This window comes from Cavia porcellus, unplaced genomic scaffold, assembly GCF_034190915.1.
Source record: "Cavia porcellus strain 051 isolate PalLab524CR breed Dunkin Hartley unplaced genomic scaffold, mCavPor4.1 scaffold_31, whole genome shotgun sequence".
Classification (NCBI taxonomy): Eukaryota; Metazoa; Chordata; class Mammalia; order Rodentia; family Caviidae; genus Cavia; species Cavia porcellus.
In genome coordinates, this window is record NW_026947514.1 from 11,193,901 (window position 1) to 11,221,079 (window position 27,179).

At 54.0% G+C, this 27,179-nt stretch overlaps 1 protein-coding gene across 1 annotated transcript in view; it reads right to left on the reverse strand.

The window, feature by feature from the left end:
* Positions 1–252: 252 nt before the first annotated feature.
* Positions 253–27,179, reverse strand: part of Asb2 (ankyrin repeat and SOCS box containing 2) — a 33,959-nt gene continuing 7,032 nt past the window's right edge. Inside the window, exons 2-10 of the mRNA XM_003462632.4 lie at positions 24,082–24,372; positions 18,352–18,456; positions 15,992–16,158; positions 15,077–15,232; positions 12,662–12,907; positions 9,807–9,978; positions 4,031–4,595; positions 2,896–3,049; positions 253–814 (exon numbers count right to left, since the gene is read on the reverse strand). Coding sequence (XP_003462680.1) covers positions 678–814; positions 2,896–3,049; positions 4,031–4,595; positions 9,807–9,978; positions 12,662–12,907; positions 15,077–15,232; positions 15,992–16,158; positions 18,352–18,456; positions 24,082–24,302 — 1,923 coding nt within the window. The 5' untranslated portion in view covers positions 24,303–24,372 and the 3' untranslated portion in view covers positions 253–677. The remainder of the gene's footprint in view (positions 815–2,895; positions 3,050–4,030; positions 4,596–9,806; positions 9,979–12,661; positions 12,908–15,076; positions 15,233–15,991; positions 16,159–18,351; positions 18,457–24,081; positions 24,373–27,179) is intronic.

Consider the following 27,179-nt stretch of genomic DNA (forward strand, 5'->3'; position numbering starts at 1 on the left):
CAAAGTAATGGGGCTGAGGACAGAAATCTTTGAAACTTGAATCCAAATGAATCTTTCTTGCTTTAAGATATTTATCTCACGTATTTTGTCCCAGCAGCAGAAAGCTGCCTCATGCACCCACCCATAGACACCAGATTCAGGGGGCTACATGCCCTGTCCCCACCTGCTCAGCCTTGTCACCTGTCTGCCAGGAGCAGAGCTGAGGATCCCAGGCCTAGGAGAAGTCTGACGAGAAGGACTTGGAGCAGGGCCTCACGTGTGCATCATTTATTGTACACAGAGGACCCCGGGCATGGAGGTCCCTCCCTGGCTGAGGTCAGGTGGAGAGTCTCACAGAGTCAGGGAGGGGTGCAGGGAATGCTCTGAAGCGAGGTCCTCCCAGAAAGGCAAACTCATTCCTAGAAGAGGAAGCTGGGCACCTCCGTGGCCACTGCTTTTCCAGATCCTACAGAGGTCTCTGCCATTCAGTCGGAGATCAGCTCGGTGGTTTGAAGACACAGGATTCCTCTCCTACCGGACATTGTGCTCTCCACCCTGAGCAGAGCGCAGACCGGGCACCATCTCAGCTGCTGTCCCAGCTGAGAGGGAGGTGGCCTGCAGCCTCGTTCTGTCCCCAGGGTCCTGGGACAGGGGATGCTGCCATCCTCAGAGGGGCCACTCCTTCCTCCTGTTGCCTGCTACTGCATGTTCTCGTATTTTAGGTATCTAATCAGCCTGCCGGGGAGAGGCAACGTGTCCAAGAGTTTTAGACGAAATTTCCCAATGGCCTTTCGAACCCGCAGCCGGCACAGGTGAGCCAGAGGTCTTGGAGGTTCTGGAAAAATGAGTGACAAAGAGAGGCTGCTTGTCATTTGCGCCCAACAAAAGTGCGTGTGGCTGGGTAAGAGGGGTGCCTCCATGGTAAACCCAGCTCCTGCAGCTGGAGAGATTGGAAGGGAGATTCCCACGGTCACATCATCCATCTGTACCACCCCAGGAAGAGACGGGGTGGGTGCCAAGCCCACTTGGCAGGCATGAGAACCAAGGGGAGTGAAGGCTGGTTGGCTGGATGTTCCGGGACGAGGGAACACCAAACCCATCTTGTGCAGCTTCCTCTTTACAAAAGCCTGGGCCACCAAACAGCACCAGTATAGGAGTTGGGAGTTCCATACATGGAATTTCTAGTTTGGGCTCCTGCTGGTGCTAAGAGGCCAGGGGAAAGGAGCAGGACCTGCAAGTCCCACCCAGCTGCAACTCGTCCGGCCCCTAAAGGCCTTGTGCAGTGCAGGCTTCCTCAGCTGGAAGGTAGGCGTGGGAGAGGTGGGAGCAGGGACCGATGCACCAAGTAATGGGTAATCTGTCTGGGCACAGGGAGGATGTTTGTTGGGTCAAAGATTCATTCACTCATTCATTCATTCATTCATTCATTCATTCAACAAGCACATGTTGGGCTTCTTAGCCTGCTCGGTCCTGTGTAGGGGTCATTGGTGCAGGGGTTCCTGCACAGCAGGGAAAGTTCCACATAGTGCCTTCCGTACCAGGTTCCGAGGGGCAGGCAGGAATCTGCCAGTTGAGGAAGGGAGGCAAGGGCCTCCTAAGGAGGAAAGACAGCATGTGCCGAACCTGGGGCCACTGCAGCCTTGGGGGAACTGGGCAACCAGCGGTGTGGAGAGGCCTGTGGCTAAGCACTGGCCAGCCAAGTGGCCGTGCCTCTTCACGGGGTTTCCAATGCTTCCACTGCCCTCTGATGTCACTTGGGACAGAGTCCCCTCTGGGAAGACAGCACCTTTGCTATGGGGAGGGAAGCAAAAGACCACGAGGGGCCCAGGACCTGGAGCCCTGAGGGCTGGGCTGACGGGCACTGCCTGCCACCTCCGGGAGTCTGGGTCGGCCTTCTCCCTGGAGAAATCACCTCAACATGCAAGCATCAAATGCAAAGCAGGGGGAGTTTCACTGGCAGAAGGGGCTTCAGTCACTGAGATCCGCACTGGTTCAGAACCACCTGCTTCCCCTATTCGCGTGTGTTTCCAGAACACTATCCCCTCTGCAGGTGTTCCCCAGGGAGGCAGGAGGGACAGGACCCCAGGTGCCTATGTCTAGGTGTGGACTGCTCCACCCTCTAGTGGCCAAAGATGGTGGTGCCCGCAGCTAGTTAGTTACTCAATAACCAAAGAACTTTCTCAGATGGGAGCTGTGCCCCAGCGGGCGGTCAGCGCCTCCCTTCCCAGTCACTGTCTTGCTAAGTTTATCGAAGCTGTCAGCTCAGTTGCTTTGCCAGACAGCCGAGCCAATGAAAAGCCCAATAGTAGTTTCGGGTTCAAAGGGAGTGGGAATCAAGGGATATCTGGAGAGTGGGAGTTGGGCCATGGAGAGTGATGTGGCACAGTCTCATCTGAAGACAGGAACTTGGCAGCTCCATTCACACACCTGAACCTGCCACATCTGGACAGGGCTGGATGCTGGGCTTGCCTGAGCCCCTTTTCAGCGAGCAGGGTCTGCAGACCAGAGTGGCTCCAGGGCGGCCTGCAGGACAGCAGGGTTACCCTACTGGGCAGCAGGCAGGACACCAACTCTCAAGCCTGCCCCATTGGGCAAGAGGCCCAGGTGGATGCAAATGTGCCCTCTCCCTGTGGCACCATCCTCTGCACCTGCCACACTGTCTCCCTGCGGCCACAAATGTGGGCAACAGGTGCCACGGCACCTCTCACGGAGACAGGGCTGCTTTGATAGACGGGGTCAGACTCGGGGTGGAATCCAGCTCTGCCACTGCCTAGCTTCTGGGTCGCCTAAGGAGGCCTGACATTCTGCCCGTGACAGCACAGCACAGGTCTGGCATTGCAGGTTCGTTGCAGGACATTTCAGAGGCTTAGGTCCTGCTGCAAAGTGTGTGTCTGCGAACGGCAGCAGTGGCCCTACCTGCCTTCTCTTTGATCACTGCCCACTCCTCGAAGCTGTCGATGTGTTCCTTGAGCCGTGAGCAGAGTTGCACGTTGCCCACGTAGTCCAGAAGCACGTCGATGATGGGCCCTGCCCAACGGCTCACCTCCGGGGCTGACAGGATCTCGCAGAACTGAAAGGGAGTGGTCAGCCTTCAGGTGGGGCCCCGGTGATGCCCCAGCCTCCCTGAGCTTCTACAAACCATGCTCCAATACAGCCCCTTCTCAACACAGGCCCACCCCGAAACAGATGGGCCTCCCAGGCAAGTCCATCATCTCCGAACCTCAACTTCCTTATATGGAGAATGGGGATATGAGATGGGTGATGCAGAACATGCCTGCAATCCCAGAACTCTGGGAGGCTGAGTCAGGAGGTATCACAGACCTGTGCAGGTTCAAGTGTGAAGACTCTGTGTTCAACCCTCACTACTGTACAAATAAATAAAATTTAAAAACAAATCAAAGGTCTATGGCACCCATTTCAAGGGGATTTTTTACATGAGAATTCAGGTAGTGGGAAAGAGGACTTCCCTGTGCACGCGGACAGCCTACAGATGCTGCCCAAAAGCCCTTACGGGGCTCCCTTCAGCTTCCTTTTCACGCTAAATGGCGACTTTCTGGAGTACCAGGGACAGGCCCCGCCTCTGGGCCACCGGCTTCCTGCACCTCCCCGACCATAGTATCCCCCGTCCCACTCCTGACGCAGTTATCCCTGGCTGAGTCCTGCCCAATAACCCCGAATCCTAGGTGCAGATGTGCTCAGTGACGGGTCCTTCCGTTTTGCTGAGTTCCCGCCAAGTCTGTGCTCCAAGGTTAGTTCCACAGAACTCGCAATATGCTAAACCAAATTACGGACCACATCCTCTAGAGAGTAGGCCTCTCTGCTGGCTCTGAGGGTGCAGCTGCAGGCCTCCCGACTGTATTAACTACTAGTTTACAGTCCCTCCGAAGCGCACTAACCACTAATCCACACTGCCTCCGAAGTGCACTACCCACTACCCCACACTGCTTCCAAAGCCAGTCCTCTGCTCTGCACCACTGCGGTCCACACTGCCTGGGCGGCAAGCGGGCGGACACCGGCTCAGCCTCCCCCCAGCGCGCCTGCCGTGGGGCACCTGGACCACGCCGGGCGCCTTGTCGGCGGTGTAGGCCTCGCTGAACCTGCTGGTGCGCTGCGGGGCGGGCGGGTGCGGGTCGTTGCCGTACAGGCAGGAGAAGCAGGGCTCGCCGTCGCAGCCGAGGTCCAGGAGGAACTTGAGCAGCGACAGGCACTTCATGGAGAACATGATGGTGGCTGGGAAGCTGGTGGGGTGCGTGGCGATGTAGGCGTCGATGTTGGCGCCGTGGTCCAGCAGCAGCTGCATGGTGCGCAGGCAGCCGTGGCGGATGGCCACGAGCAGCGGGCTGATGAGGTCGCGGTTGGGGTCGGCGCCGGCCAGCAGCAACAGCTCGGTGGCGTACACGTTGTTGTTGATCACGGCGAAGTAGAGCGCTGAGGTGCGGCGGTCCTCGTAGAGGCGCGAGCGCTCCGGGGCCAGGGGCGCGTTCACGTCGAAGCGCGCGCCCAGCAGCGCCTCCAGCACCCCGTCGTGGTTGCGCTCGGCGGCCAGGTGCAGCGGGCTGATGCCGCTCCTGCGCACGCGCGTGCGGCTTGTCACGGGCAGCAGCATCTGCACAACCCTGGTGGGGGAGACAGGAGCGCAGGTCACCAGGAAGCCGGCACCGGATGGGAGACGCCACCACCAGGGGGCGCCAAGCGACCGCCGTGGTCACAATTAGCACATTGGAGAGGGTAGCCCAGTCGCTGGCCCCGCCTTACAGATAAGAAAACCGAGGTGCAGAGAGCTCTAGCTAGAGTCTGACAGTCACATAGACGTTAAGGGGTGGCTCTGGGCTGCAAACCCAGAACCTTGACCTCAAGAACCTGTGGCATCAAGAACCTGCTGCAGACATTTCAGGCTCTGAAAGGTTGCCCCCGTTCAGCGCGGTAATCTGGCTGGGAGGTCCCCAATCTGCTGCAGGAGGCAGCAGAGACCCAGGGGAACTGGAACCTCTCCTGCCTGGGAGAGAAAACTTAGTTCCTTCTTTACCGAAACCCACAAAACATCATGTCTCCTGGCTCCATTCTGCAGATGAGAAAAATCAAGTCTGAGAGAGGTCAAAGGATTTGTTCGGGCCATACACTTAGGAACAGTAAGCCGGGATGTTGCGCTGCTGCCCTGAAGAAGCTGCTGGGCCCTGGGGCACACGCCTGTCCCCAGCCTCTCCTGCCCTAGGCCTGCTGTACCCAGGCTTCCTCTCCCAAGAGACACAAGACCTCTTCCCCTGAAAGTGGACTCAGCTTCTCCCAGCCCCTCCATGTGCCTCTGACTGCGGAGGACCCCTGGTCCTGTCTAAACACAAGCCAAGAGGGGGGATGTGACCTTCCCAAGGACACACAGCAAGAAGTGATGGAGCCAAGACTTGAACCCTGGCTGTCTGAGCTGTGAGGCTATGTTCTTACCCACTCCTCTATTTCTTGCATAGCAATCATGGTGATAAGAGATATTATGGGGTGTCGTCGTCTCCCCAGTGTGCTGACTTGTCTGCCCCATTTTACCTTCCACGCTGCCCTGTGGGGAAGCCACACCAATCCATGGCTTTCTTTTAATAGATGAGGATCAGAGAGGTGCAGTAACAAATAGAAGATCACACACCTCACCTTGGCTCTCTTTGCCCAGACCTCTGGCCCCTAAACCGCTCTCACCAACAAGATTCCAATCCCTAATCCATCCAATCCCTGCTGACAGGTGACCTCACAGCCTCATTTGGGACTCAAGGAGGTGGCCGTGGCCGGCCGGGAAGCAGGTGCCACCGGGCTCATTCCCACGCCTCGAGCCTCCTGGCATGCCTGCTTCCCTCTGGCCTCCTTGGAAATCTGATGCCAGCAACCTCCTGCTGGGATTTCAGTGGAAAGTATTGTTATTGTTAGTGAAGCTGTGTTTGGCTAAAATCTGCCTCTAAAAGCTCCAAAGGAAATTCACACACCCAGGGGGGCTAATTGCCTCCTAATTTCTATTTGTGCAGGCTTGGAGGCCTGACCTTGCTCCGCAGAGGTGCTGGTCAAAGGCAGGGTGGGAGCCTTGCCCTGGCCAGTGGCCATGGCCAACAAATGCTCTGTAACAGCCGTGACATGCCCAGACCGGGAAAGGTCAGGGAGGGGGCCGCCCTGGGCTGTCGGCCCGCTGGGGCTGGTATCTCTGGCAGGTCGAAGCTGGTCTCCAGTTATCCCCTGCCAAACTAAGGAAAAGTGACAGAAATGTGGGAACTTGCTGGGACACAGCCTTGTGTCCCAGAACCACGTCTTAGGGTTACAGTAAACCTTCCCATGGCCTTAGGCTTCTGCAGAACTTGGCAGAAAATAAAGGCACAGTGCTGGACAGGGCCCAGGGAGCAGTCTGCCCAACCTTTTATGGAGGGTAAATCTGAGGTCCAGGTTTGGAGCAGGGAGGACAGTGAAGGTGGGCAGCAGGTGGATGGACAGGAGGTATCTGGCTGCCTAGGACTGTGCCTTTCCGTGGTGTGTCACTTCTAAACATAAAAGGTGGCCACGTGCCCTGTGGTGTGTGTCATTCCTCTTTCCCAGCCCTGTCTGCGAGACCAAAGACAGGAAGGCAAGAAAGTGACCCGTGAAATATGTTGGCGTTGTTGTTCTGCTCTGGAAGGTAGGTGTGAGGGTTGGATTGCTATGGACTCAGCAGGAACTGATGGAGAAGGAAAAGGTGACCAGGGCCCCAGCTCTGAGGCGTTGGGAGGCCTGGCTTCTTCCTTCCCCGCTCAGCCTGCCCAGCTCGGGGCTGTACCCAGAGGCCCAGCACTGCAGCTCAGCAGGCCCCATAGCAGGAGGGTCTCTGACCTGGGGCCTCAGTCCAGGTGAGTGAGCTCCTGCCCTGTTCCTGTGACATCTCCTCTCCCACTCGAGTAACAGAAACCTTGTCTTTGCCTGGGCTTAGCTCCCAGCCTGGGATTCCAGCTCCTCAAGACTGTGGCCTCACATGCTGCCTGTCCTGGGCTCTGATATTTGCCTGAATTCAGCCCAGGAGCAGTAGGTAAGGGCTCCCGGCCAAAGCAGCCTGCCCTCGGCAACGTGAAGAAACGGGGGTCTCCGAGTCATTTGGACCCAGGGTGAGCAGTCAGCTCTGCCTGTCAGTGCTGGGCCTTCTAAGCCATGTCACTTAACCTCCTGAGTCCTGTAACAGAGTGATACTGCAGTCATGACGGTAGTGATGATGATGATGATGACGGTAGCTATAGCTAAGCTTTGTGGAGCCCTTATGGCTCTGAACCCTTCTCCTTCCCAAATAATTATGGTCATTATATGTCAGGCACTGCTTAAAGTTTTTCACTTCAGCTAAGTATTTTAGCTCATTTATTACCCAGAACAGTCCAGCAAGATGGGATTGCTATGCGCAGGTGACAATATGATAATCCCTTTCACTAAGGTTGCTTTGGAGCACGAATGGGATCTTACACCTTGATCAGCGCACAGTAAGCTGTCAGTACACGGTACCTCAAGGTGAAGACAGCCATGTCTGTGCTGCACCAGACATAGATGTTCTGGAGTGGCAAGTCACAGCGGTCTGACCTTTGTCAGCATTCAGTGCCAGTGTGGTATGGGCGAAGCTGAGTTTCACATAGGAAGCAGCTGCCCACAGAAGGCTCTGCCTCTCACGTGCATTTGCCTGAGTGCACGTGTGTGCATGCACAAGTGTGAAATCAAGGGTTATTTTAAAAGAAGGAAGTCAGCAATGAGGCCTAAACTGCAAGCGTGTATTTTCTATTGGCCACAAAAGAGATCCTGAGATCTTGGTTCTCCCCATAAAGTCCCTGGGGCTGCATTTAGAAACCCTGAAGCTACAGCCCAATTATGCCAGCATCCCTGAGGGAGACACAGGCACCAGGGTTCTTGCAATTCAGGGACTCCCATGTGTACTAAGGTTGGGGACCACTTTGGGGGCTGTCTTTGGGCATCTGGTTGTGATTCATTTTGGTTTTGATGTTGATCTTTAATTTTATGAAGTGCATTTGCCAAACAAAAGATGAGGAACAGAAAAAAAGTATATTTTGGAGGTGGTTAAGACATAGGAGTCTTAGGGTTCCTCTCAGCTGTGCTCGGATGTCACACCCTCCACTAAGTGAGCTAAAAAGCACGCGCCTCTGGCAGGCAGTCCCAGCCTGGTGCAGCCTTGCAGGCCAGGGACAGTGGACAGGCAGGTTGTTTGGGCAGGTGGCTAAGCGTGGACGGCTCTAGGATGTCACATCAAAACCCCAAGAAACCTATGGAGGGTTTGCAGGGGCTCTGATGCACACGTACCGGTAGCCCTGAGTGGGAAGCCAGGGCAGGCTGGCCATGGGCCCTGCTAGGAGGCAGATGCTGCCGGAAGGGGCAGTTCTTGGAAAGCTGGGCGGGGAGTGGCCTGGGGCTCCAGGGGCCGAGGCTGCCTCCTGGGGCCTTCACTTCCCTCTGTGATGTCACTGTCCCCCACTTCCCCAACCTGTCTTTTCCTTCTCCCCGCCTGGAAGATGAGAGCATTTCTCAATGTGTCATCCAGGGCACATGAGATGGGATTTTAGGTGCAAAAGTTATTTATGAATAGTGAAATGGCCATTTTAACGCTGCACTAGAATGATGAGTGTTTCCTTTTAATGTATTCACCTTAAGTAAAAATTTATTCAGAGGAAATTACTAAGCAAGGAGGATGTTCTAAAATCAGAAAGAAAGGCTGTGAATGGACCATAGCTTGGGAAGGATGGTCCAGCAGGAGGAGTCTAATCTCTATGGGGCAAGTCTCCTGACTATCTGGTCTCAGTCTCCTGACCTGTGAAATGGGAATGAAGGTCAAGCTGCCCCCACAGTGTCATGGAGCAGCCCGCCTGGGAAAGAGATGGTCTGCACCTTGGAAATTACCCAGCCCCATTTGTCCTCCAGGGCAGCTGGAATTCTGCCTTTGGGAACCTTTCCTCGACCACAGTGCTGCCGATAAATATCTAGCAGCGGGCTTTCAGGTGAGGTGGAGGCGGAGGTGGAGAGAACAGGTCACAGGAACTGATTTGTAGCATTTTCCAAAGGCTGGGCTGTAAAAACTCCCACCAAGGCCAGTATTAAGCGATCTAGGTTGATGCACACAGAGCTGGGAAGAGCGCCCACAGTGGGCTTCCACGAGATCCACTCTGTAGTAAGCTGACTGCCAGCCACTAACAGCCTGTCTCCACTGGGACCACCACAGAGCTTTGCCGAGGCTAAGGATTTAAACTCCTCCCATCTGGCCCTTAGTCCCCAGCACACAGGAAGTGCTCGGTGACCCCTAGCTTTAGCATCAGTACCCATCCCATTGTAGTGGGCATCGCCTGAATGCTTGCTCACTGCCTGGAAGGTTATCTTTGCATTGCCTAGAAATAGCCACTAATTCAGATTCATATCTGGGGCCCTGCGTGAAATTCCTTCAGATGCATCATTTGGAGCAAGTGAGCTCCTGGCGCCCACAGGCAGTGTGACCTTGGGTAAATCAGCGGACGCCTCTATGTTGTAACCTCCTCATCCTATTGTGGAGATGATAGTAGGATGCACCTCACGGCTGCTGAAAATAGTCGATAAGTGTCTAGTGTGAGGTGCCGGTAAGAGCTGCAGGCCTGTGAGCTCTTGCTGTGGCAGCTGTGACCGGCGCGTGCTGCCCACTTGCTAACAGCTGAAAGGGCCTTCTCCTTCCCGTGAAGGGTGCCCCCCTTCCATGCAGACTCAGGCTGCGCGGTCCTAATCCGAGGGTAGCCGTTAAAGCAGGTGCACTGCCCTCCCTGCCCCAGCCCTCCCCACTCCCCAGGGAGCTGTGCTGTGGTGTGGCGCCACCCACTGACCTGTAGTTGCCCTTCTTGGAGGCGATGTGCAGAGGCAGCAAGCCATCCTTGTTGGCCTTGTTGGCATCTGCACCCTGGGACAGCAGGAATGCCACCACCTCCTCATGGTCGTTCTTGCAGGCCTCATAGAGGGCGGATGCACTGTCGCTGGCCTGTGTGTTGATGTCAGCACCTGGTGACAGAGAAGCAGGTTCACAAGGGATCGGGGTGGTCCCTGCCATCATGGAGCACCTGCCACAGGCTGGGCACTGCTGTGTTAATCACATGATGCATAGGATCTTTCATGAGGACCCCTAGAAGAAGAGATATGCCTGGGGCCACTCCCAGATCCTCAGACAATTTCTAGACCAGGGCCTGGGGGCCTGTACTAAGGCCTCTTAGGGGCCAGCAGCTGCAAAGATGCTGGCATTTACCAAACATGGTCATGGTAGCCAGTCTGATGACAGAGGCCATAGTACACAGTCTGATGGCAGGGATCAGGTTACAGCCATCCCTGTGAGAGAGAACCCCTGCTCTGCCCTGAAACAGACCTCTCAGCCCCAGCAGAGCGCACAACACCTCATAAAGGAAAACCTAAATCATTTTGCTAATTGAAATCTGTTATTCTCTGCAAGAAATAAGAGGAAAATTGCTTCCTGTCTCTGAATAAATTGCTGAACCATGTTGGAAGGAGGAGGAAGAGGAGGAGGAGCAGAGCAGGAGCAGGAGCAGGAGGCATCAAGCCTGGTGACAATCTGCCTGCAGCTCAACCTCTACCTGTCCTACATTTGAGGGGTGAGGAAAGAATTGTCTTACACTTGACTTCTCTGAATAGAGAGGGGTCAACTAGGAGTCGTGGATTATATGCCCATCATCCTAGCACCCTGGGAGGCTGAGGCAGAGGGAGGTTGAAAGTTGGAATCCAGCCTGGATGACTTAATTGGTGCAATCCTGATCTCAAAGTTAAACAATTAAAAATGGAGCAGAGATGTAGCTCAGTGTGAAGGCCCTGGGTTCAAGCCCTAGTACTGGGGGAAAAAGGAGGAAGGAGAAGAGGAGGAGGAAGAAAGGAGGAAAAAGAGGAGGAGGAAAAGGAGAAGGAGGAGGAGGAAGAAGAGGATCACAGTTCTCTGGGTTCCAGAAGGGGCTGGAACTCATATCAGTGAGGGCTGAGATCAGATGCCTCTGCTGGCCACAGCTCATCTCTGAACTTCTGTCCATCTCAGGCTTCCTTTATTTGCAGTGCCAGTGGACCTGTGTCTGCTATAGTGAAAGATTACAGGCTCTGGTGAAAGCCAAGGACCAGCTGTAATTTCTCTTTCCTGGCTTCCAAGCCCAGTGGCCTCAGGTAGCCTTTGGGAGCCTCAGTTTACCATCTGTTGACCAGGGATAGTGGTCCCTCCCTCTCAAGAGTAAATAAGATAATGCAAGCCAATGTCTCAGCACAGTCCTGGCGTGGAAATGGATGCTCAGCAAAAGACAACACAGGATGAAAGGTCCGGAGTGGAGGCTGGGTCTGCCCTCTCCACAAAGAGAGACCCAGAGGACTGACTGCTCCATCTCGCTGTCAGACCTCAAAGTCAGTCTCCCCGAAAGATCCAGGCTTCACTAGCAAAGCTGCCTGCTCAAACAAGGAAAATATTTGTACTGAAAAATGACTCAGCTCACAGGGGGAACGGACCCTGACTCAGTGTCGGCAGGAGCCCAGGGCAGATGTTTGGAGCTGGGAAGCTCCGCCTCACCTGCTGAGCACACTGCCCTTTGCTCAGCCTGCTGGCCTCGGCCCCCAGGGCCCAGCCTTGTCCCTTTGTTCTTGTGTGGTTGCTCCTGCACTGTCCCGGGCTGTAGGGAGGTGCCTTGCGTCTGCTTCCCAACTGCTCAGGCACGTGCTGAGTAGGTGGGACTGGTCTGGATGCAGGCCCAGTGCAAGCAGCATGTAGCTCTGGGGCAGATGGATGGAGTCAGAATCCAGGCTCTGACTGTGACCTGTCGTTCAAGCCCTGCAAACCTCTGTGTTCCCTTGGATGAACTGAGGTAGGGACGCTGTCCAGCTCATGTTGCCTTGGGGGAAACACCAGGGACCTAAGTTGCTCCCAGCAGGTCCTCCACAAATCACTGCAGGTCACACCCAAGGTCTGCATGACCTCTGGCTTCTCTTGCTGGAGAAGGAGCGTTCCTCCCTCTGGAGAGGGACAGAAATCAAAGTGTGCTTGGGAGAGATCAGGACACAGCGTTCCTTAAGCAAAAAGATGGCCTACCATGGCCTCAGGCTTTTCTTCTGCTAAGGCATCATTGTGAGGAAAACATTATTTTAGTTTCTTCCATTAAGATTTTTCACAAGCAAAGAAGTCAAAGGCTTGGGTTCAAATCCCAGCTCGGTTTCTAATTTGCTGTGTGAAACTGGACAAATCACTTTCCCATCCCAGTCCTTGGTCTCATCACCTGCAAAACAAAAGTGCTCTAGATGTGGTCTGAGGTTCCTTTCTAGCTTTTGAGTATAACACAGCAGAGAGTTGGGGAGCCAGGAGACCAAGAATCTGGCAAGTTCTACAAAAAATTTTGCTACATGACTGTAGATAAGTCGCTTCCCTTTTCTGGGTCTCAGATTCCTCATTTACAAAATGAGGATGTTGGGCTGGCGTGGAGATGGCAAATGTGCGGCCCTTGGACCACATCCTGTGTTTGTGCTGAAGTGCAGTCATCTCTAGGGTTCCCACTGAGGACTCCATGGAGCTGAGACAGAAGCTCAGCATCCTTCTCAACATGGCACTGCCACAGACATGCTCCCTGGACCACAGCACTCCCCCACGATGACTCCTGCACTTCCGGCTGGGTCCCTGCGGGACTACATAACCCATGAACCCTCAGACACTCACCGTGCTTGGCCAGGAACCTGAGAGCCTCCAGCTGCCCACTCTGGGCCGCCACAAACAAGGGCGTGATGCCATAGGCATTCTTGGACTCCACCTTTGCCCCGCCGCTCACCAGGATCTCCATGACCTCCATGTCATTGCGTGAGACCGACTCGTGCAGCGCCGTCCAGCCCCGGTTGCAGCGGTGGTTGGTGTCTGCATGGTGCTGCACCAGCAGCCTCACCGCCTCCGCGTTCTTGCGTTCACAGGCTGCGACAGGGACAAGTTGGTCAGTGGGGACCGGGAGAGACCTGGCCAGCCAGGACCATTCACTCACTCATCTGTCAGCCATTCATCCAGCAAATATCAGGAAGATCTGTGCTAGGTTCTTGCCCTTGGTGGGAATGCGGGCTAAGTGATTGGAAAGCACGCCTGTATTTAGCATGGCTTCTGTGGCACAGCACTTTGCATGATTCATTAAGTTAATGGTTGATAATCTTATTATCCCCTTTCACACATGAGGAAGGGAAGGCACAGGGAAGGCAGATGATGTGCCCAAAGTGGCAGAACTGGAATTCAAACCCCTGGGGGTCAAGATCAGAGTCTCTGCCCCCTTGAATGTTCCACGATGTCCATAACTCATCTCCTCTGCTAGTGTTATTTGCTTCAGTCCTCATCAAAGCTGGAAGAATCTTTCTAGATGATTTTTCTGTTCATATTCCTGTTTAAATCCCCAACTCTATCTTCCAAGGAGGCTCATTTAATTTGGGATAAATATGACTTTGTGAGTACAGCTCATCTTTGTCAATCTGTTCAGTCCTTCCTCTTATACCTCATCTTGTCTCCAGACTTGAAGCCTTCTCTGGCTTCTGGCCATGCCTCCCTAGAGAGCTGTAGGTGGAATTGGGGTCACCTGGGTACCTACCCTGGAAGCCTCTCTGTGCCAGTGTCAGAGGAGGGGATGGGGACAGGGGTTCTCTGTGTACTGTGTCAAGTAGGACCAAAGCCCCAGCTGTCCATCTCTCTGAGTTTTCACCATAAAACGGGGGATCAAGGGGTGATCAAGAGAAGATGTTAGGAGAAGGACTAAAGAAGACCAGGCTGGTGAGACCCAACCCTGGAGATTAGAAGCAGGACTGAACTGTCTGTGACTTGCCAGCTTCCTGGGAGCTCTCTGTGGGATAACTGAGGCTCCAGGTAGTAGCTATGGCACCCTTTGGGGCTGGATCACTGGCTCCCACTTCCCACTGCCAACAGACTTCAGCCTCCCCTGACAGGGGGAGTCAGGGACATTTGTGGCTTTCAAAGCACAAAAGCCCCATCATTCCTGTGAGACCAGGCTGGTTGTTTAAGCAGCTGAGCATGAGCTAGATGCTCCCTGAGCTGGAGGCCATACTTAGCTGGCTGTGTGATTGGGGCAACTCAGTTCATGTCTCTGTACCTTATATCCTCATTTATAACATGGGAATAATAATGGTGCCTACCTCCTCTGCTAGCCTTGTATGGAGATCTGCATGTGGGCCCAAGAAAAAAGCAGTGCCTGTGTTATGGTCTGAATCTGGATGTCCCCCCAAAGCCTCATGCAGTCATGGAAGTGGGTTTCTAGAGTTTGTGAATGACTCATGGTCCAATGCTGAGATTGGGTATGTGAGTGTTACACTCATGGGTGACCTACATACAATATAAGCTTCTCCTCTTTTGTTCTTGTTGCTTGTGCTATGTTCCACTGCCATGAACATATTGCCCTCTGCTATGTGCCACCCTGCTTTCAAGCCAGCTGATTATGGACTGAAACCTCCACAAACTGTAAGCTAAATAAACCTTTCCTTCCTTCATTTTGGGAACTGAGTGTTTTGTCCAAGCAACAAGGGAAAAATAACCAAGACAGCCTGGCTCATAGTAAGCACCCCATAAATGGCAGCTACAGTGCTTGTTCAGACTTTGACCCTGGGTCATTCATGGGCAGTCAGTAGATGTCTATGGATGATCCCCTGAGGAAGTCTCGAGATATTACTGTGTTAAATGAACATCCCACTGGCTGTCTCCCACCTCTTTGCCTTTGCCCATGCTGCTCCCTGGCCTGGCCAGCTAGCATATTTCTCCTGGTTCAGCTCAAGCATCTTTTCTGTGGAGACTCCCCCACTCTCAGGACCCCTTTCCTACACCCCCACAGTGCACCCCACCTCTGCACCAGTGAGCTGGAAAAGTGCAGGCAAGACCTGCATCCTTTCATCTGTGAGCCCTCAGTGTCCCTCAGGGTGCCTGGTCAGGAAGGGCTCTGAAGAGCTTGGCAATGTTGGCATTTACATGCATCCACGAATTGGGGAATAAGCTATGCAGTGCCAGGGCTCCCCCTTCAAAGCAGACCACTTGGGGGCCACACACATTGCCTGCCCACCTAGCTTCAGGACTCCCGCCATGTGGGAGGGGGGGACATACCTTTGTAGAGTGGGGTCTCCCGGGACTTGTTGGAGATATCAGGTTCTGCCCCGGCCTGGAGCAGAGAGGCCAGGCAGTCCAGGTGTTCCCTGCATGTTGCCAGGTACAGAGCTGTCTCCTCCTGCAGGGTGCGCTGGTCGATGGTCCCTGGGTAAGCTAAGGGGACACACCAGGAAATGCATGAAGAAAGAAGGGGCCTACATCGCAGGATTGAGCAGTCCCAGCTTCTTCCCAGTTCCAAAGCAGGAAATGCATGGCCTCCTCTGAAGGGGGCCGTCACCTTGCCCTTTCCCAGCAATGGCTCAGCTTCCAGGTCTTAGAAATTCAGTTCAGACTCTGCCTCTCCTATAAGCAGCCTTCTCCTGTGTCCCAGCCCTTCACTATCCCTGCACGCGTGTCCTCTTCTTGCACTCCAACTGCTACCATAGAAACTTCACCTCTCCTGTAGCTATTTCTTGGAGTGTGCAGGACTTTGTGTGGTTTGGTTCACATCAGGGCCTAGTGACACCTGACTGCAGGTGTTACTCATCTGAATCCAGCTCACAGCAAAGAAGGGGCTGAGTGAGGCAGTGTGACTGGCCCAGGGTCCCACAGATGGTGGGAGATACAACTTTGGCAGGACTTGGGTGCAGCTGCAGTATTTTCCACACCAAATCAGCCCCTGGAACATTCTGGAACATGCTGGAACATGCTGGCAGTGGCTGGCCCAAAAGTAAGCCTTTCTTTATTCCTTTTCTAGGAATCAGGCTCTCCTGTCCTGAGAGGCCTGGAAAGATGGCAGCAGAGGGTGTAGGCTGGGGTGAGGTGGGGACAAGTCACTTTCCCTCTCCCAATTTGGTGACTGCAACTGTTCAGAGGACAGTTGCAGTGTCTCTGCCTGTCTCTGCCCAGGCCCTTTCCCACCACTGGCCTCACCTCGCTGCAGGACCTTCAGGCAGCCCAGCTGGCCGTAGTAGGCAGCCTCGTGAAGCGGCAGCCAGCCCTCCTTGTTGGGCTGCCCCAGATTCTTCCCATCCTTGATCATGGCCTTCAAGGCCTCTTCATTACCTTCCTTGATGGCCTTTAGCACGGGGTCCATGGGCCTGTGAGAGCAAAGGAACAGCCAAGTCTCAGGTGTAGACAGAGGCAGGGCATGTAGCCTGTCTCCAGAGGGCAGGCAGTGTCCACTGGTAGCCAGGAACCAGGGCCACAGTGGGGCCCTCCAGTCGTCATTGTCCCTTAAGCTGGGTCCAAGACCAGCACTCAGCCCTTGCAACCCCAGTGGCTGTAGCAGGAAGGGACAACCTCCCTCCATTCCTGTGGTTTCCATGGCTACAGCTAATGCGGTACCAAGACCTTATCTACTAAGAGGATGCCATACGAACAGCAGCCTACAAAGGAAAGGATACACCCCACAGGAGGGGCTCTGCACCAGTTAAGTGCCTTCCCTGAGCACAGCTTCCTGCAGGGCTGCCTGGGCCTCTGAGTATTCCTCCAGGCAGCACAGCAAGCCTCTCACTTACCTTGACTCCTACCTGTCCCCAGCCTCACTCCTAGCAGAGAGAGCTGCTGGAAAGTGGGAATACTTGGCAACTTAATAAATCTGAAGCCTTTACACTGACAACTTATAAAATAAAAAATAAATACATTTTTAAAAGTCAGGGCTATGGCCAAGGACATCTTTGCCTGGCTCATTAAGTCACTTTGCTCACCTGTCCATTCATTTGCCAAGCATTCATTCATTCATTCATTCTCTGAGCATTCATTTGTACATTTACTGAGCTTCCTTCTCCATCACTGGAGAGACTGTGAGGAGTAAGACTGCCGTGACTTCCTAATCCACTTCTGGGGAGGGTTCTGCGTAAGTAACCCCATTCTTCCTGCCCAGAGTCCCTCCATGCAGGTGCTAGGACGGGCTCTGAGGTCCCCAGGCCAGCCCCTCTAGCCACTTCCTTCAGGGATCGGCACTTCCTCTTGATTCTCAGCCTCCCGGGTTATTAATAGCAACAGGACACAGAAGCCAGTGAAGTTACAGATCAGCAAGGACGACGGGAAAGTGACCCCCTCAGTCCTGAAGGTCCCATCAACTCCATCATGGCCACCTGGATGAATTCCACTTAGGAGCAGACCAAGCAATACCTGGGGGCCTCAGAAAGGCCCCATTGGGTAGGTGTTCCCCTTCTTGGGAGGTCTCAGTGTGACCCCACTGATGTGGAAGGGAATAGGTTGGCTAGTCTCATAGCCTTGCAGTGTCATGAGAAGGATCTAAGGACCCACTGACAGTGAGAGTCTGTCCAGCTGTAGTGGGAGGAGACCTGGACCCAGGATAGGACTACACTCTGGCAGCTCCTCTGAGGGTTCAAAGTCCCCGCCCTAAGGGTGGGCAGGCTGCTGGGGGGAGACAGGCTACCAGAGACTGAAGCCAAACAGGACCCCAAGGGCCATGTTGTCCTCTCCAATCTTGTGGGAGATCCAGGGGGACCAAGCCCTCTTGTGCAAGTAAGCAGGAAGTGGCCGACTGAGAAGACCAGAACCTCGTCTCTTTTCCAGTTGGGCATCAAAGCCACCTGGGCACCAGGGAGGAGGCAGCCACAGGGTTTGGAAGGCTGGGAAGGAGAAGCAGAAGGAGGAGCAGACAGAGGGCTGCCTGGCCTCTGTGAGGACCACGGCTGCTGTGCTGCCCTGATCTACAACAGCACAGGGACAGCGGGGGCAGCATGGGGCCCTCTCCTGCTTTTAGCCGGGTCGGTCCTTGGGGACAGAAAGGGAAGGAAGACACAGCCGTTTCCCAAAGGTCCCACTGTGCCAGGCAAACAGAATCCCTCCTGTGGCAAAGATCACTTCTGGGTTTTGGCACTCGACACTTAAATGAAGATACAAGAAAGGCCAAAGCTGTGGGTCTGGGCCTTGGGGGTGTACTCAATGGGTCCTGCAAGGTGGCATGGTGGATGTGAGACAGGACAGACAGAAGATGGGGCAATTCCTCCACTCCACCTCCTAGCTCTCTGGGACTCTGGGGTCTCCCTAGTCTCCCTCCTGCTGGGGTCCTGGATTCAAAGCCCTGTGAGGCTCCTCTAGGACACAGGTCTCAGCCTGGGCCATCTAAGGGGTCAGTGGGGGGACACAGGAGCAACGGGGCTCCAGGGAGGCATACCTAGGAGGACTTGCCTGGTAGGTGACTCGGCAGCGTCTCTGCTACCCTGGGGTTTCAGATATGCTCTCTGCCCCCGCCCTCCCTGCCATGACAGCTGAGAACGTGAGCTTGGTGATGTGGGCGCCGGGCGGGGGACACTTACGCGGGCTGGGAGGTCTTGAACAGGCTGCTGCTGTATTTCTGCATGACCCCCTGGAACAAACCCAGCGGGGGCCGGGCCGTTGGGTTCTCGGCAGGCGCTGTGGACCTGGGGGGTGCGGAGCAGGTGTGAAACAGGGAAAAGTACTCTGCATAGGAGAAGCGGGTCATGGCTGGAGGCAGGAGAGAGGATGGAGCGGAGCTGGGGAGAGAGGCTGAGTGACAGACACAGGGCTCTGAACCAAAGCAGATGGCTGGGTCCTCTCTGTGTGCTGGACACAGCTGCTGTGTCTCTGGATTATTTTTGGCCCTTGGAGGAAGCCCTGGGAGATTTAAATGACCATATAAGACAACAATGAGGTTAACCTCACGCCTACCCCCGCCTGCCCCCTCCCCAGCCAACCAGGAGGGCTGCAGATACAGAACAAGGTGACATTCTTTGCCGGGGAGGATATGAGAAGTGGTCAGCAGCAGGTCCCTGGATAAAAGGGGCTCTGCCACTTCCCAACGGGACTGGAGAAGAGACTGGTGGGCAGGTGGGGCAACACGGGGGCCAGGCTGCAGGTGTGCACCCCACCTCACCCCTCAAGGGCTCCTGGTGAGAGGGTCAGGCATTAACTAAGGCTAGAGGTCACAGAGGGGTACACCAGGAAGGTCACAGGGCCAGGACTCAGAGTCAGGCAGATGCCACCTGCCACTGCATAGCTGCGTGACCTGGCACAGGTTGGCCTCTTTTGTGCCTCAGTTTCCCCACCTGTAAGTGGCCTGAGAGGACCCCCTGTTTTGACAGCCACTGAGCCCCAGCGCCATGAATGGTATGAAGTGCTTACTGAAGTGTCAGGCACAGAGAGGCTCGAGACGGTCAGTGGTTCACTTCATAATTCTCCTCCCTGAACCTCCACTTCCCCTCCCCATCTGGTGCAGAAAGCAGATGTGGCAGCCACACTGTGATTCGGACTGGCTGGGTCTGCCATAAGATTGGGCTGGTTGGTCCCATCTCTTTCCTCCTGGAAGATCAACCCTGGCACTGCGGCTACCCCACCAGGGCCATCTTTGCTGCCTGGAGGCGCTGGGAAGGGGCTGTCCTTGGGGTCAGGGAAGACATCACTTCTGTGACTGGCACCCTTTGGGGCGTGGACACTGCACTGGTGACCCTGATGAGGACCCACATTCTCCCAAGACCGACCAGAAGCTGCAGATTCTGCGGCCCTTGCAAGGCCAAGCCACGGAGCCAAGCATCTAGGAAGGCTCTCCAGGGTGATGCCCTCATCACCTTCATCCTCCCCGTCCTTCCTTCTCTGGCCTCTGCTTAAGCCCCCAGGCCAAGTAGGAGGCCTTTGTCCTGTAAGCGTTCACTAATCCTCATTCTCAGCCCGAGGATAGGATGCTGACATTCTGTCTTTACAAATGAGGAAACTGAGGCCCCAAGACAGTGGTACCTGCTCCAGGTCACACACAGCAGTAAGTGAGCAAAGCCAAGGTTCAGGCCATCTTCCTCCACACATGGGGTCTCCCTCGCACCCCTTTACCCCCTCCCCCCCGGCCACCACACTGACAGGCCCTGAACTTGGAACAAGGCTTTTCCCTCTTTGTGCCTCAAAATACGGAGGTGGGAACTTGGGGGTTCCTCAGGCTCCTGTGGCTGTGGAGGAACTCAGTCCATGAAACAGATCCAAGGGTCACAGTTCTGGTGTGGGAGGCCAGAGAACTTCTGGGACCAGGGCCCCAGCTCCTGGCCTGGAGAGGAGGAAACTGAGGCTGCTGGAGGTTAAGTGACATGGTAGTGACAGCTCTCTTTTCTTGCAAGACAAATGGTCACAAAGCCATTCCAAGCATCGTCTCCAATCCATCTTCTTCCTGTCTTTCATGGAGTCAGGCCTCCCTTGTTCCCATTTGGCAGATGAGGAAACAGATACACTGAGTTCTATCCGACAGTGAAGCTCTAGCTCCTGCTCTGTGCTGGGAGCTGGGGTGCACATTAGGAAGTCAGGCCTTGCTGTGTCTCCTCAGGATGGACAGACAAGTTGCACACAACAGCAGAGCCTCAGGAAGGGGCTGGATGCATGGAAATCACTCTAGAGTAAAGGAAAGATCTGAACCCCCAAACCTACTTCTCTTCCCACTGCCTCCCTGTTTACTTGGTCTGGGGTCCAGGCGGGGTGGCTGCTCAGGGTGCCCACGATCAACTCTGATGAACTCTCCGGCTGAATGAATCCCTGGGGCCTCTAATCGGTTTCGTGCTCTTTTGACCCAAGGCTGGAGGCCCGTTTCCTCTCCTCCTCAGCAGGGGAGTTCCCAGCAGAGCAAGGGTGAGAACCTGGTTGGCAGGATGTGGCTACAGGTCACGTCCTAGGAGAGGCCCAGGTAGGGCCGGCCCTGTCTTTCTCTTTGAAACCTAGCAAGCTCTTTCTTTGGCTACCCCTGCTGGGCTGCTGTTTGCCTCTGGACCTGCCCTGCCTTTGCACTTCGGCGTAGGAGGCCACAGCTAAGATCCCAAAGGCCCTGGCCCCTTGCAGAGGCGGGCAGACATGGGCTGCTTAATGCTGGACGTCAGCGTCAGCCATGTGCAGCCCCCACAAGTTCCTGCTTCACGCTTTCTCTCTGTGTCTTCATTCCTTCTTAGAAATGTAACCTTAAATAAGATACAGAAGTGTGAAGACCACGAAGACCAGGCTTCCTGGTCCATCTTGATACCTGTGCTCCTGCTTCATTGATGCACGGACACTATGTCTGGTGGGAGCCCTTGGTGAGCCCAAGCTAGGGAAATGATCCCCATGCACAGGTCAAACTTTGTCCCTTGGGCTGGGGGTGCAGCTCAGGGGCGCTGGGGGCGCGGCTCAGCAGGACAGCTCTTGCCTGTGTACACGAGGCCCCGTACTCCATCTCCAGCACTTAAAGGAAGCACTGTGGGGTGAGCAGAGGGAGCTTTGGTTATTGCTGTTTTAGGCATTAGGTCTTTGGGGCTCAGAAAGGGAAAGAAATTACCTGAGGGTGCAGAGTCGATATGTGACAGAGGAAGGATCTGAACCCCCAAACCTCCTTCTTTTTCACTGCCTCTTCTGTACCCATCCACTCAGTTGTTCATGGGCAGCTACTTGCTGTTTGCCATGAGTTAGGCCTGAGGCTTCATAGAGAAGCAGGACCTGAGGTCCCTGCCCTCGAGGAGCTGACAGGTTAATGGTAGAAACAGACACATGAGAGATGCAAGCCACGGCCGTGCTCTGGATCTATCGGGTGGAAACTGGGCTATTCAGGAATAACAAGGAGCAGGGCTCTCTGGGCCCGGTACCCACTCAGAACCCTGTGTGTGTGGGAAGCAGATGTCATGAGACCAAACCCTCCTCCAGGTGGGGGAGGGGAGGGACAGAAAGAGGCCCGTGCAGAACTGGCTGAGTCTGGCCGAGCCTGTGAACTGCTGAGTCTGGCTGACTTTGGTTCAGTTCCTGGTCCTGCTGTGTGCTGTGTTACGTAGGTACAGCACCAAGCACCACGAGTAACTTTTGCAAGTGTCAAGTGCATTAACCTCTGCCCGGTATGGGAGGAGCTCAGTGTGTAGCTAGGAGGAGAGTCCATTAGGCTTCACCTTAGGAACTTTCTCTCCCCCAGCAGGGCCCAAGCCTAATCTCCCTCTTGTCACAAAGGGACAGAACAGAGCCCAGGCGTCATCCGGCCCAGTCAGGTTGAGAAGCTGCAATTGGTCCTCTGCCGCAATGCATGATGGTCTATGGGGATTACCTGACCTGGGCTAAGTGGTTTCATTTCCCTGTGAGACCTTTTGCCCAGGAGGCAGGATAACTGTGGATGGCCCAGTGTGGGACTCCACTTCCTTGCCCGTATGTGGAGGAGGGGTCAGGACTGGAGCTCATGGATCCCCTCATAATGTTTCTCAGCATCCTCAGGACTCCCAGAAGGAGCTCCTGCACTGGGGAGAGGGCTGCAGGTGCTGGGGGTGGGGGAATGGACTGACATGTGGCTTCGTGCAGCAGGCCCCGTCTTTGGAGGGAGGATGCCAGATCTCTATCAGGTCCCCTCCTGAGGAAGAGGAACCTGTGGTCTGACTTGTTAGCTGAACCTGAGCCAGAACAGGAACCAAGGCCTCCTTGAACCTGGCCGCGATGAACCAAGTCCTGCCCATGGGTTTCTGCTTCTTCCACTGGGTTCCAGAAGCAGTGACCTCAGGGACAGACCAGGAACCTAGCAATCTCGTACTCCTCCAGCTGCCCAAAAAGCCACCATCTTCCCCTTTAGAAGGGGAACCTGGGCACTGCACATTAGGGCCTTGGCCTGGCCAGACTGACAGTGGGATTCATCTGGGGAAAGTCCAGTGTCACTTGCAGGAGAACCCTCAAAGGTACCCTGAGGGACAGAATGAGCCACACTGTCACCCACCTTCATCAACTATGACTGCACTGGGAGAGTAGAGGAGGAAGCAGGGGCGCTGAGTGCTTAAGTGGCTTTCCAAGGTCACCCAGGGAGGCAGCTGGCTGCTGGAGAGAGACACTGAGACCCACGATCCACAGTGACACTGACAGGACTCTTACCACAACCCTCCCCATAGACACCTGACCTTGGCTCAGGAGGAAGCAAAGGCATTTGTATGGTTTCTGTATCTTTTCAAACAGCACTTGACCAACTGCTTGTTTACCTCTCTGGCCCCCACCTTCTGGCCACACTCGACTAGGGAGAGCTTGAAATGTGGCTGCTTGGAACTGAGATATGCCGTGAGTATAAAATAGATGCTGGGTCTCCTTGTTAGAGGAAAAAAAAAGAAGATAAAAGTATCACCCTTAATTTTTATATCGATGACACATGGAAATGGTAGTATTTGAGACAAAATATATGTGCAAATTAATTTCTACTTTCTCTTTGCTTGCTATTGGGGCCCCTAGAGTTTTGAAATCCATCTGTGTGTCATGGCTGTGGCTCTTGTCTCGTCCCACTGGGGGTCGCTGCTCCTCAAAGGTCCAGTGCTGAGAGGGCAGCCGAAGGAAGCAGGCTGGCTTTGCTGGAACTCGTGACTTTTGCCTTCCAGAGGCTGCACAGATAGAGTGCAGGAGCTGACTGTACCCCACCTCAGATCTACACTGCTCTACTGCGAGGCCAGGGCTGCAAGGTCAGAGCCCCAGCTTTGGAGCCAGTTAGTTTCAATGTCTGCAACTGACAAGCTTTGTCACCTTGGATGAGTCACCCAGCCCCGAGCCTCGGTTGCCTTAGCTGGAAAATGGGTAGAATAGAGACAGCCAGAGAGATGTGAGCAGGTGAAATGACACCAAGTGTGTGGTTAGGCCTCAGGAACCATAAGCTCTGCATTCACAAACTTCAGGTCAAAAGTATTTGAACAAAATGCCTCGGTACGTGTGCAGACTTCCTCTCTGATATTATTCCCTGAACAATGCAGGGTAGCAACAATTTACACAGTATTTACATTGCATAGGTAATCTAGAGGTAGTTTACAGTATTCATGAGGATGCGTATGAATTATAAGTAAATATTATATCATTTAGGGTAGATTTTGGTATCCATGGATACCAAACCTAGAACTCATCTCCCTAGGTCACCAAGGACAACTGTATACCAGTCACCAAACTCCTTTACGCTTAGATACATGGAAATCACTACAGTGTTAAAAAGCATCCTACAGAGCAGAATAATGTCAGCATGGATAATATTTGGGATCAGCAGCTTAGGGGTACCCACTACGGCCTTGTTCATTGGTCAGCTTGGCCTTGCTCACCTGGTCCAGGGGTAGAAATGGGCCGGCTGGCTGTTGGCCCGTGCTGACCCAGTGGCCTCAGTAGGGGTCGAGCCAGTAGTGGTTGAGCCCCTCGTCTTGTCCACCAGGCTCTGCTCGATGGCCATCTGGATCAGCTCCTCCTCACTCAGGCTGCTGTACAGGCTGTATTCTTCATTCCCGATGGCACGCTGTCTGCCCCGAGAACTGATCTGCATCGCCATCTCTGCCACCCCTCACCCCGGTCTCCAGAAGAGACCCTCAGCAGGAGGAGGAACAGCAAATCAGAGGACCCTGTGGGGAGACCCAGACCACCCTGGTCACTAAATGTTTTCACAAGAGAGTTATGTTCACCCACAGGGAAGCCTGGGCTTTTCTGACATTTACACATTCATTTTTTATTCTTGGACGTGATCATGCAATCTGCCCAACCACCCCTTTGTCCACATTCATCCATCCACTCATCTATTCATCACTCCACCCGTTATCCACCCTCCTATACACCCACCTCCCACACCCCATGTCCATCCTCTACCCTTGTATCCACCACCCAACCACTTCTCCCTCCACTCCCCATCAATCACCATGCACCCATCTACCCAACCTTCCGATCGTTCATCCACCCATTTATTCATCTACCCATCTCTCCATCATCCATTCTCCTATTCATTTGCTCACTCACCCACCATGCTCCTCTGTCCATCCACTTATGTATCTATCTTTGCGAACACCCACCAACCCATGACTCATTTTCCATTGCAGAAAACCTATCTATACATGTACACATTGAAAGATCATTTATTGTACATCTACTGTGTACCAGGCACTCCCCTGGCGATACACCAGTGCCCCTGCAGCTCCAGATCCCACCCTCTGGAGCTCTGCATACATTCTTTCCTCCGGATCACCAATGGCATCCTACCCAGTGCTCTTTGCTGTGGGAGGGTCAGAAACACTGGAAATGAACAAGCTACAAACTAGTTAAAATCAATCATTGAAACACTCTTCCATGTTAATTACAGAGACTCTCTTTTTTAAAAAAGAAGGGTTGGTTGAGTCAGCTGCTTTTGGAAAATGAAATAAAATCAGCTCAGCCTGGTTTCCCTTTTGGCTGGCTGACTTGCAGTGTGACAGGGGGTCAATGGTCCTTGGCCCTGACTGAACGCTAGAATCACATGGGGGCTTTTAAAAAAGACCCAAAAGCCCAGAGCTACACTTGGGCTTGCTCAGCAAACACGAACTCTCTCTGCTGGAGGCAGATGCTCCCTTCCTCCCTTGCCCACAGATACTGGCCCAAGTCCAAGTGACACACAGGACCCAGCAAACACCAGTGGACGTGATGCAAGCGGCATGTAACAAGAGCTTGTGTGGCAGGGTTCGCACCTGGTTTGCTGCCATCTCTGGGAGCAGCAACAGCTTGTGGAGCTGTTGCCTGTACCCTGGCTCCAGAAAACCCCCGAGCAGCCTGAATCCCACTTGTCCCGGGAGCCCATCCTGCTTAGCCAGTTCATAGAAACCTGCAGTCTAGAGCATGTTGTCTTATTTGGAGGCTCCCGGGGCTCTGGTTAACTGCCACCCCAAAAACTAGGTCAGCACATCACAGAGAGAACATCCAAACAGCCAGTAACCAGAACCAAAGGTGCAGAGTTTCATGAGTGTCTGGAGAAAATAAAATTAAAACCCCAATGTAAGACCACTCTGCAGTCAACAGAGTCACTCAAATGCTAAAGATAGAAAATACTAGTGTTAGGGAGCCAGGTGAGGGGTACCACAGTGATTCCCAGCACGGGCAGAGCTGTGTGGGAAAATGGGAGTGAAGCTGGACACACATAAATCCTATGACTTAAAAAGTCTCTCCTAGCTGTGCACCCCAAAGAGTCATGGGCATATATTTGCCCCCAAAAAGTCAAGAATATTCATAGCAGCAATTTGGAGGAATGAATGAACACCCGTCCGCATTCGAATGGATTGACATGCTGGGGTACGTTCATGTGCAGAATAGCAGGGAACAGCGGGCACCCCAGAAAATAAACCAACTCCCTCTGTCGGAAGTGACAAGGATGAGCCTCGCAAGCAACAGGGAGCCCAGCAGAATTGAGCATAGGCGCTATGCAGCTGGCAAATGTCACCCAGTATAGCAGGTCCTGCTGATGACCCACCCAACAGCCTTGACCACACGCTTCTCCTGGGCAGCAGGACCCAGCTTTGTACCAGAAGCAATGTGCTTTGTTCCATGCATGAGCATGATCGTTCCAGTCCCATCCTCTTGGTCAATGATTTATCCAGGGGTGGACATATAGCCAGTTTTGTCCAAAGAGATGAAACATGCTCCTGTAGGAGTGCTCCAAGGAAAGACTTTCTTCCTTAGTAAAAGAGAGAGAGTGGGGAACAAAATGACTTCTTATCCCAGCTCCTGTTTTGTCCTTGGAGGAGCTTGATGCTTAGAGCAGTGGCAACCATCTTGTGAGCATGAGTTTGACAGAACAAATGATGGTCTGTTACAATGAATTTGAACAGGTGAATGATATGTTGGGTCCTTCATCTTTAAGCAGCTTAACCAATGCCGGGTCCACCTACCCTAGACTTCTTAGTTAAAGACTGAAGAGCCTTGCGGTTTAAGAGAACAGTAGCTGAGTTTTCTGTTGCGTGCAGTCATAATCATCTTCACAGATGGTTCTCAGGGCTGGCTGAGAGTCCTGAGAATATTCCAAGGCCCTAAACCCACCCCAGCCCAGTGAGCCTAAACAGCTGGGTCTGGGGTCCAGGCACTGCAGTATTTCAGGGTGCTTTGAGGACAAGGGTGCACTGCAGTATTTCAGGGTGCACCAGGGCTGACACTGATGCTGTAGATCAGTGTGGCAGGTGACTGCTTTGTGGTGGGGGATGGGAGGAAGGGGAGGGGCGGGGGCATCGTGACCTTGAAGCTGGGTGCACCCGTGCTTGGGCATTGTTTTTTTGTAAAGCAGCAGCAGCAGCTTTGTTTGTCCAGCAAAGGACCCGAACTGGACACAACATCTGGACGCCATGCACATCTCCCTTCTTCGTGTCCCGGGATTTCCCATCTGTTCAGCGGCAGGGCAGGGTAGAACCTGTCCTTTGTC